The sequence below is a fragment of the Colossoma macropomum genome, unplaced genomic scaffold (genome assembly GCF_904425465.1).
Source record: "Colossoma macropomum unplaced genomic scaffold, Colossoma_macropomum, whole genome shotgun sequence".
NCBI lineage: Eukaryota > Metazoa > Chordata > Actinopteri > Characiformes > Serrasalmidae > Colossoma > Colossoma macropomum.
The window spans coordinates 25,868,137-25,879,403 of record NW_023494784.1 but is presented as its reverse complement, the minus strand read 5'-3'; the positions used below and the strand labels follow the sequence as shown (position 1 = coordinate 25,879,403).

Sequence of the window (11,267 nt, the reverse complement as noted above, 5' to 3'; positions counted from 1 at the left end):
GCAGTTTGGCTTTGCCTGTTCATGTTGAAGTTAAATCAGGGTTTCAGCCGGGCTACTTTTTAACTAAGGCACGATACAGGGTAGCCGATCACAACAGAGTTCACTTATCTCAAAGGCAGAGATTAACAAAAACAGCCTGTTCAATTCTAAGGGCTAAAGAGAAGTTAGAAAATGGTTATGTTTGTTTTTGGTACACGAACCCACACACACGTCATAAGGGAAAAAAAAAAGAAAAATGCAAAATATGGGCCCTTTTAATGCATCACTGTACAAACTGAGGACTAGTCCACGCTCCTGTGCTGTTTGAAGAAATTCGATTCGCAAGATCATGGATTAAATAAAGGGAGCCCATGTAATTCTTTCAGACATCCTGCAGTCTATATTTAACTAGGCAACTTCTCTGAATATGAGTGAGAGGAATCCTTCATCCAGTAGGATGAGAATAATCTGCAGAATGCAGCAAGCTTTTGAGCGGAGCTTATATTATTTGGGGAGGACAATGATAGCATAAAAGAGATAGGTGTACAGTTACTGGTGTCTTTGTTGCTCTCTGATGCCCCTGAAGAACGGTCTGTCAATTACAATTATTGTGGAGGTCTCCTTTTTATAGTACACTTCACTGAGTCTGTGCGGATGTGGTGGGAGGTGAGAGGGGGCAGGCAAGAGCATATTGTGTTTCCATTCTGATTCTTTCCTTAAATAAATCCTAAGAGGTGACACATGCTACAGTGTCACTGCGGCACATCGCTTGTGGAATGAAGGTTACGTCTTTTACAAACACAATTCAAAGAGGTCAGTGAAAGACCACTGAGCTGCATAGGAACTAGCCTAAGAATATTTTTCTCCTTTCTTCTGCACACTCATGTGTGTCTTAGAATAGGTGGGTAAAGCAAAACTTCAGCACTAGAACTAGTGAGGTGAGAGACATCACTGATCATACTGCAGCACAACCAGAGAGGAATTCCAGCACATCTGTTGAATGGTCACAAATGTGCTATAAAGCCCAAAAGCTATTACAGTGTCACAGCTCTTGCTTCAATATGCTAAACCCCTACAGACCCACAGAAAATGATCTACGATAAGAAGCAGAACTAAATGGCATCTCTGAAAACCTTGGTGTGAAATATGTCGGATACAGCCAGTGGATGAAAGCGGAATGAGGGAAGTCACAGCTTTAGGCCATTGGTAGTCTCCCAAGGAGAGACGAGATGTGACTTGCAGACTATTAATAGTCCATAAAGAGATAATTCCTCCCTCATTATCTCTGCATGCCCAAGATGCCCAGCCTTCGCCTCTGTGTGGAGCTTCTTGTTGTATAATCAGCACCTCAGTGCTTGAAAGGCTGTTTTGGCAAGCACACAGAACAAAGGGCACAGTGACAAAAAAACAGTTGCGATGTAGAAGGACGTGTGCATTAGAAATTTTGCTTCTAGTAAACATGATATAATTCTTTTATTCAGGTTGATTTATGCCTGTTAGCATATGTTTCATATAAAGGATCAATGTGCTACCATTAGTAAGTTGCCTAGGTGTCTTATAATGTTATATAAACAAAGAGTCACATAAAACGTCATTGAAACCATTTATGTCCAACTAAAATTATGATACGTGAGAAAGTCACAGAACTTGTTCTGATTGCTCTAAAGCGGTAAAATTTTGTGTAGTTATACCTTGAATGAACACCTAATGGTACCAATTTGATTATTCATTTTTGTATTACATGTAATTTCTATGCTTTCATTCACAATCAAATGGATTTTCTAAAGTTCTTGTAAAAATTCAGTCCCATGTGACCAAAAAGACTAAAGTTAATATGTTAAAGTGCTAAACATCACTTTTTAGCCAGATGGATTCATTGATTTGAAAAATTTCTTTACAAATTTGCACTTAGGCAAATTCAGAGAACACATGTACTGAGACTTTTTAAAAAAAAATTCACATCACAGTAAAGAGTAGAGGTTCACGTGATATTTACGAAGATTATTAAAATGTGTCAAAATGATATATACCACAATATAGAGTTGGGGTGCTAGAAAATATACACTATATGGCCAAAAGTATGTGGACACCCATTCTAATTACTGAGTTCAAGTTTTTCAGCCATACCCACTGCTAACAGGTGTACAAAATCAAGCATTACCAAGCAATCTTAATTGAAAATCACTGGCAGTGGAATGTACTGAAGAGCTCAGTGACCACACATGGCACTGTCATAGGACGCCACAAGTCAGTCCATAAAATTTCTGCCCTGCTACATCTGTAAGTGCTGTTATTGTGAAATGGAAGTGTCTAGGGGCAATAACAGCTCAGCCATGCATCTGGAGACCACAGAAACTCCCAGAGCAGGACAGCTGAGTTTGGTGGAGGGTGATGATCCAGTGAAGAGTATTGTTAGTGCTACAGCAGGCAAGGACATTTCTGACAATTATATGCTTCCAATTTCAGATTTTGGCTAACAGTAAAAACATAAATTCAAAAGGAAATGAATGAAGTAACCAAGCAGAGTACCTTGACTTTGGCAGGAGGCACCTGTATCAACACAAATACTGGAGCCTTTGTATGACCCAATATAACAACACTAAACTCGGAGCAAAATGACACAAAGAATTCCCCAACAGGGACTCACATCATCAGCATAAAAGCAGTGACTTGTGTGATTAAATTGAAATTCAATCAGGTTAAATAGAGGATGAAACCAGTAATGGATGGGTGCCATTATTGGATAAGTGCATTTCAGCAGTCCCCCTCTAATCAACAACACCATAGTCAGTTCTCAACCTCTCCTTTTATTCAATAAATCTTTTGTCCATCAACATGGATGCCTACAACTAACGATAGCAATGGGGAGGACAGAGGATAAGAGGGTCAGGAGAAGGGGCAATCAATCCTTCCTCTTTAGTGGGAGCTCAGTCCACAGGGTTTTGCACTGTGCCCTTGACCCTTGTTGACACACAGATGGAGTGCTACAAACCACATTAACTCAACATGGGCTTACACATACATGTAGAATATCACACTGAGGGATGACATGGGCTTTACTGCATCTGTGTCATTTAATACTGTTTATCTGCCTCAGCTAAGAATAGGGCTACATTGGGCTAAACCATGCCACCTCTGTCTGATTTACAGGCAAGGTCAAAATCAGAGCAATGCAGAAAAGAAAAGAGATTATTTATTGATACGGATATTTCACCGTCACTGTTAAAAGACCACGTTGTCCAGAAATTCAGTTTCCTCTGGGTCCTAAGATATGAGCAAAGAAGCAGCATGTTTTTTGAGATTATATCGCATCATTTTCTGGTATGGAGAGACATAAGACAGTAGTATTAAACCTTGATAAATGAAGATTCGCAAGAGAAATTTTTGCACACATAAAGTGATAGTTAACTTTTGACGATGTGTCAATATTGTCAGGTCCTGCACAGAGGGTGACGATGGCTATCCTGCTCCTTCTATACAGAGAAGGCTGGGATGATGAGGCTAATGGCAACAAATACCTATTTGTGCAACACAGTAGAAGAGTTATAAGATTTCCACTTATTTTGCTTCCTTTTTTTGGTTGACTTCTCAGTTTGTATTGCATGTGTGCTGCTCCAGGCAAAATGCTATTCTGTATTTGTTGTTTAAGGCCATCAGTCATTTACATTGACAGAAACAACAGAGAAGGTGACAATGGAATATATCACGGATGACATTTCCTGTGGGTAGAATGCCAGAGACATACTTCAGTTCCCTGTTGATACATTTATCTTAGTGCCAAACCGTTCTCTACAGAGTACTTAACAAAGAACAGCCACAGAGGTACTTTTACTATGAACATGCTACGAACCTATATTATGAGAAAAATACAACGAATAAATACAGCGGGCTATGACCATTAAGCAAAAGTTAGATAAGGTCCAGAAATATGATGTGGAGAAACTGGTAGGGTTGCAACAATCAGCATGGTCTCTCTTCAAGCAGACACCTTTGTCTTCTTTGCTTCAGCAGGCATGCGGTGGTATAACTTTAGATAAAATATAAACAAATATCTATATATACACAACTGTTTAAAATCAGTCTAAACTGTAAAATGAAAAGAAATTGTAAACATGCACTCTTTTAACCAAACCGCCTGTCAAGAAGTACCAAAGAGCCATAAAAGATAACTGTCTGATGACCACAGAAACCTAGTGAAATTCATTAACATGTGACTGATTGACAGGAGGTGACCAATGCAATGTACAAATGTCAGATCCTGTGGTCATCTAGACAGATTTGCGCTTTATAGGACCTTGATACAGCATTTGCGGTTCAGTGTTCTTTAAAGGGAACCAGAGGCAGAGCACACCAGCCTGCCCCATTAAGAGAATTGTGTTCTGCGTGCTTTAAGGAGAGTTAGCCTCCACTGTACAATCATAGTTGACCTTGAAAAGTTCAAATCTGAAGTTAAATTATCTCAAGCTGAAAAATAAACCTAAACCCAGATCTGTAAAACAGTGAACGTTATATAATTTCAAACCAGGGTGCAGTGGTTCTACCATCTCCGTTCTGAATGCAGCACACTGCCAATGTATCTGATGATCACAGAGTGCTGATCTCTACTGGTGACATTTGCTTATATCTGCCATTCATGTCACTTATTAGATAAGATTGCCAGTCTCTGATGCTATATTACAATTCTCTGCAAGTTATCAAACACATTCATATGTATGCACACAAGAAGCCTCTCAGAATATACAACTACTGTGTATTTATATACATGATGGTAGGCATCTTTAGTCTAACAATGATATCATCTCCAAGGGCTACATTAGAAAGGTTAAAAAAATGTTTACTTCACAGCATATGGTGCCCGCCCCTCAGAATATATACACGGCAACGTAGATTCTTTTCCCTGCATTGACCAGTTAGGGGTTTTCAAAACTCTTTGCCTTTGGACTCAAACTTAGGATCTGATATTTTCATGCTATAATTAGGAAAAGCATTTCATAGGAAAGATACTGCTTGAAATTGGTAGTTACGTTTACACATACATACATATAATGTAAGTAATTACTTCAGTTGGCACCTTCTTAGTTTATTCTCTTAACTGTGTCTGGCATACTAAGAGCAACCCAAGCCACTAGCCATCTGTGTCGTTTTACAAAACTGACACTAGTAACCCATGGACATCAGCCTGAGGGCGGACACCAGATAAGCTAGAAGCAAACAGTAGGGCTGGAGGTGTGCATCTCTCAGCTTGTAAGCCCAAGCCTACCTACCCCCACCAGCCCACTGGCCATAAACAACCCACTTTATAATAGATGAGCTTGCTGTTTCGTCTCTTTAAGTGGTGGTGTGTTGTGGGGCCTTGGAGAGGCACTGGAGTGAGTGCTTTGCATGCACTGATCTATTATTCAGCAGACTCCTTCAGAAGGATAGTTTGTTCCCTGGTCCTGCCAGGCCAAGCTTGGGCCCAGTGACGTCTCAGTGTGCACCACCCGCTCCCACTTTGAGGACAATTTCATGACAGGGTGACTTTCTTTCTCTGGCTGTCTACCCTGAATGTAGCACTCTCTGTCCCATTTTCACCTTACTTTGGTGACATTTTTGATGATGTTCCTGAGCACTGTAGTTTATTCTTTCTCAGCTCCTTCCTATATCATCCCCTCTGCTTCTCAGTCAGTATCATCTGATGAACCTACTCATGAGAAGTGAGAGGCCAAAGTGTGATACAAAGGCAGTGGCCTACTGGTGGGGTGTCCTGGTAGGAATGGGACATAGCTTACAGGCTGCAGAGCCTGTGATAGGAATATCAGAGAGATTTAAATACACAGGAACTGGTCAAGACACTGAGTTGGTTCATTCAGTCACTGCAGCCTCTGAATGTTAGGCTACTATGGAAGTTGGAGTCCTTTGTCCATGCAAGATAGAGTTAAAAGTTTTTTTTCCCCATCCGTAAGTCACCAAAGAATTGGACTTTTGTACTAGTTGTCCAGCCAGATATCCATCTCCACCACCCTGAGCAGATAGCAGGGCTGAGGATGGTGAAGATATGTTTTGTGTGTGTTTGTGGCAGGGGGGGTGATTGGTCTAGTCCCGACTTCTGTTGCGCTTTTTGAGGAAGAAGAAGGGTGTTTTCTGTGGAGGTCCCAGCAGCATGGGCACCTGATTCTTGTGTGTAATTCGTATCTGTTGGCAGCACAAAGAAAAAAGTCAGGACATCAGCACATGTGCAGGCCTGTATAATGAATAAACAGGTTCTTCATAGCATTTTACAAGGTGAGAGCAGTTACCCCTCTCACTGCATTAGCTCACCACTTTGTCCACACCATTCCACATCATATTTAGCCAATATGCTGACAGTTCTTATTATACATGTCTAGTTAACTATACTTAAGTCTGATAATATGAGAAAGCTGGCTTTGAAACCAAAATAACATGAACATTGACATTGGGGTTTATCTTTGAGCTGCTGGGCAAATGAGAGGAGACTAAGAACTCTTCACAGTCGTATATATTTAGCAGGGGCTCTGTGCTAGACCCCTCTATGCATGTTCCCCTCTCTTTAATGACATAATCAGTCAGTGGTGGGGTGTGACATGACAATGTTTTAATTAACAGGAAGCTTGCCTGGCTGAGATGACTGGCTTTGCAGAAAAGAGAGGCATGAGAGGAGTGGGCTTAGGGCATGTACGGACAAAGACCCACTGTTATAGGGTGCTGGACTTTACATTTTGAAGAAACACCTTAGAGTACAGTGCAAAAGTCAGAGATCATGCTTTCACTGATTTAATTTCCAGTCAACACAGCTATTAAATACAAGTTGTTCATTTTTCAGTGCCAGGAAAAAGCAGAAAACACATAGTATTTAGTATCTCCACACTTTTCCTTTATTACGGCTTCCATTCTTTTTGGGAGACTAGCTTTCGTTTTTTCTAAGAAATCTGCAGCGATATTTTTCCACAACTCCAAAATTCAGTCTTAGAAGTTGGTTGTATTTGCTGCTTCTCACAATCCAAATAATCCCAAACACAGTCAGTGATGTTAAGGTCTGGACTTCTGGCTTCTTGACAGCTACACATCTTTTCAGACTCATAGTGTTGAGTTGTCGTCTCACAGTGGAAGGATGGACAGAAACACCTGTTGATTTTCTCCTCTCTCTCAAATATGAAAACTGTAAGTACTGTGCATTTGCTGGTGACACTTTTTGGTGGTTTACCAGGTCTTTCACTGTTGTTAGGAGTCCCATTTTATACATATCATGTTTTTTGAATTCCCAATTATTCAATTATTTTCCTTTGACTTCCCCATGATCTATCTAATCTCTTCAGAAATATCTCCTGAAAATTTGAAAAACTTGTATTTAATGGTCATTTTGACTGGAAATTAGAAAGTGAAAGCTGGTCTCTGACTTTTGCACAGGACTGTAAATATTAATATGTTAAACAGTATTTGTTACTTTCAGTAATGTTTATCATGCTGTGAGGATGCTATCAGCATAGAGAAGGCCATCTTTGTGGCCTCAGGAACTGAAAGACTATAGTGCACTGTGGTTTGTAAAAAGAGCAGTGTGCTCACGTTTGGTCACACATAAACATGTAAATTAGCAAGAAACACTGAATGGAACCCAAAGTGACCTCACCGTGCATGGAGGCTGCATCCATGGCTCCCCATCAATCTGCATAGGCAGCAGTCTGGATGTCCTGAGTGAGAGAGAGAGAGAGAGAGTGTTGGGGTCAGGTTGCAGGCAGCACATGGGCATGAGGCTCCTCTCTAACACCGTTGCTGGATGATTCTACACACTGCTTTCTTTGTTCCCACGAGTGCTTTCCCACAGTGGGCCCCACTCTCTCTAAACTCAACACACATACTCGATTCAGCACCCTGTGCCCCCATACATACACACTCTTCCACAAAGTTAGTTTAGTCTTTTCAGCTGCGCCACTCCAAATTAAAGCAACACCGTATGGGAGAATGCAAATGATGAATAGCCTTTTAATTCAGCTTTTGGAAAGTATTAGGTGGAAGGCAGGTGAGGTGGGTGGGGAATGGGGTGGCCTAGGAGCCTCCCTCTCATCTCAGTGTGGCACTAACTCTTAAGATCATTATGAATGCTTAATGTAGCAAGGAAGGTGAAAGCTACCGAAACTTGTGAACTCATGCCTTAGGCTTGCAATGACTGTGAGGCACTTTACTCGGTTGGCAAATTAGCATAAGCAGGCAGTGTGTGCTCAGACATGTTACAGACATTATTATTCATCAGGCCTGGCTGCTGGGGGGACGTGAGTGAAGTGGTGGAAGGTTAAAGGTCTGAGGTGTTGGCTGAAGTTCTTAGCAGAAGGAGGCCTGCTGTTGTGTCATCATGGATGTGAAAGAGGGCAAGGGACACTTCTGTCCGGCTGAGTGAGCACACAGACAGGCCCACGGAGACAGCAGGAGAGCAGAGTTGGGTTTGTGAGCTGGACAGAGGTTGACCTTGCGGTCAGAGTGTTTGTTAGCGTGAGTGTTTCACACTGACCTGATAGTGACGCTGGCACACTGGGCAAGACGTCGACCAGCACTCTTCAGGCCTGTGTAGATCTGGCCCATCTCTATGGCCCCTTCTAAGCCCACCACTTCTAGGAGCTGGTCACTCAGGTCTGGTCAGAAAAAAAGAGAGAGACAGATGAGATAGCTGGCATGTGCTGGCTAAGGCAAAAAAATCTGTTAAAGATGGAATTTACAAACAGAAACATAGATTTAAAGAGCTGGATAGAAGCAAGAGAGGTCTTAAGGTCAGCAGCTAAGCATAAGACATGGCTAAGCTCTAGTACACGCTTGTAAAGCACTGTTTAATCTCTTTACACACACTCATTAACTCTCTCTCTCTCACACAGTCACGCACATACAGACGCAAGCAAGCAGGCACGAGTTATAAAGTCTCCCAGGCTCTAATAATACCATGCTTGTACTCAGTAAGATTTGTCAGACATTTCATGTGGCAATACACTGGCAATAGTGTTAATGTGTAAAGTCTTGAGCAATAAACTAGTTAAAAAAGCCATTATTACAGTCAGTGCAAGTGGAATAACTGTAACATGGCACTGTTTAGCTCAAACGGTCAAACTGTGAGGAAAGGCAGATAGGCTCTGTTGTGGAAACAATAAAGTGCAAATGCATTGATGTCATATACCTGTACAGTTGTGAAGTACTTAACAACAGTATGATTGAGCATGACACAGATGTAGACCAGTGATTGGCTTCTCTGGGTGAGGAGAATCCATTGGCCAACCAACTCGCCAAGTCAAGCATGTTTCTCTCTCTCATTCTTTCTCTCTCATGTCCCTTTTAAAAACCTGACCTACATTCCCTGCTAATCAGTGTATACTCTCACTGCTCAGTGGTTGCTCAGCTGATTAGCACAAACCTCACACACATATGGTTACATGTTCCCCACTGTGTCTCATCTACTCCACACAGCCAGCAGAATGATCTCTTATCTCAACCATCCAAACAACTGTTGGGCAACTCTGTTGATTCAAGACAAGCTGTAAAATTCAAGGCTATTTTATTCCAATAAAAGCCAAAAAAGGACTAATTTATTCAAAAAAGGAAACCAAACAAACAAACCCTCCACTCAATTCTGACATGGTTCACATGTCTGAATGAAACTCTAGGCTCTGTGCCACAGTGTAAACACTGTGTATAAAAATAATAATCGCACCCTGTCACCTGACACAAGACAGATATGTTTTCGTGAGCAAACAGGAAGCTATTGCCTGGCTTTTTCTGGACACTGTGGAGAGATGATGGCTCACGCAAGGGTAGTGATGCAAGTCTGGACTGTATGACAGAAGGGTCAAAACGCTCCAGAGATGTTCCATGCTGACCAGGCAGGATTTTGCCTGTGCTGGTTTGGTTTTGGGTTACAGCAAGTGGCTATAATTAGAAAAGCCCACTAAAAATTAAGTTTTTCTTTTTAATAAATTTTCAATTTTTTGTTCTAAGTCGCAGTTTCACAGTATACAGTGTGACACTACATCCATGATGGATCTCACGAAATAGTCTGTGCTCAAAGAGGAATTCTTTCCTTAAATTTAATTGTTGAGATGTAAAAAAACAAAGTCCTTCAGACTGGTTTAATGTGAAATGGTTTATTGTAATGAAACCTTATTTTACAGTGGTGGTGGAGGGAACCAGGGGTCACAAAGTCTTCAACACAAATATAGCCATTTCATTTACCACCTAAAGTGACCGGCAAACATACATGTGTCTTCTGAGTTTTTCTGTGTAATGTTGATAATGGTAAAATAAAACATCTAAATATTCAAATCATGCAGAAATTTGGAAGAACCAGCTGAGCATTTTTACTTGATGCAACGTGGGGGTAGAGGGAGTGGACAGTGAAACATGACCTTAACATATTATTAGTTAATATTACTTTTCCCCACTCACTGGCGTACAGTGAAGGAGCCAAAAATCAGACAATGTTTTAGAGACAGGTAAAAGTCATATCATTTTGATGAAAGATTACAGGAAAACTAGAATTTAGCCATTTAAAATATATGATGTGATGAATCATGCTAAATATGACCAAAGACATGAACTAACAAGGTAAATAATGTCAGTTTTAAGGATAAGGCAATAGTAAAGTCAAGCCCATTTCTGATATTATGACCAAAAACACAAATATGCTGGGTTTCAATAAAAACCTCAAAAAACGCACATTTTGCTTGTGCCAACCAAGAGTCTTCCTACAGTATTCCAAACAATTAGAATTCCTGCATACAGATCCATCTTCCTCACTGCATATTGAAAGCTAAAGCTGGGCTTTTGGTTTTCATGTGAAATGATACTGTGTTCTGAACTGATGAATGCAGCCTTGAATATTGCATTGATGGGTTAAGTAAGTTAGTGAGTCATTGTTGAGTCATTAAATATTTCAAAAAGCGAATTTCATGGCACATATAACACAGCAAGTCCTTTGAGTGAACATAACCAACTGTTAAATTGTGCCAAGCACAAGCTGAATCCGCCTACTTCTACTTTCATTTATATAATAACCAGAGCAACTCGGATGTTATAACGACAAAAGACAGGTATGTTTGTACATACATGCATGTGCTTTTAAGCTTTTAAGAATTTACAGTATTTGTAAGAGTGTCATAAAAACTGCAAGCAGCCATTTTAGTCTCTTTCTTTTGTTTTCCTCTGAGATACACAGTAATTTGCAACAATGCCTTATTAAAAATTACAGCAGTAGTTACTAAAGGATTCATTGAGTGTTGTGAATATAGAACATTTAGGACTAGTAGGACTGGGCT

At 40.6% G+C, this 11,267-nt stretch overlaps 1 protein-coding gene across 1 annotated transcript in view; it reads right to left on the bottom strand.

The window, feature by feature from the left end:
- Nucleotides 1–2,766: 2,766 nt before the first annotated feature.
- The window catches only part of LOC118805087 (diacylglycerol kinase beta), a 123,466-nt gene continuing 114,965 nt past the window's right edge, over nucleotides 2,767–11,267 (bottom strand). Inside the window, exons 24-26 of the mRNA XM_036565700.1 lie at nucleotides 8,483–8,603; nucleotides 7,607–7,667; nucleotides 2,767–6,153 (exon numbers count right to left, since the gene is read on the bottom strand). Of these exons, the coding sequence (XP_036421593.1) occupies nucleotides 6,055–6,153; nucleotides 7,607–7,667; nucleotides 8,483–8,603 (281 nt within the window). The 3' untranslated portion in view covers nucleotides 2,767–6,054. The remainder of the gene's footprint in view (nucleotides 6,154–7,606; nucleotides 7,668–8,482; nucleotides 8,604–11,267) is intronic.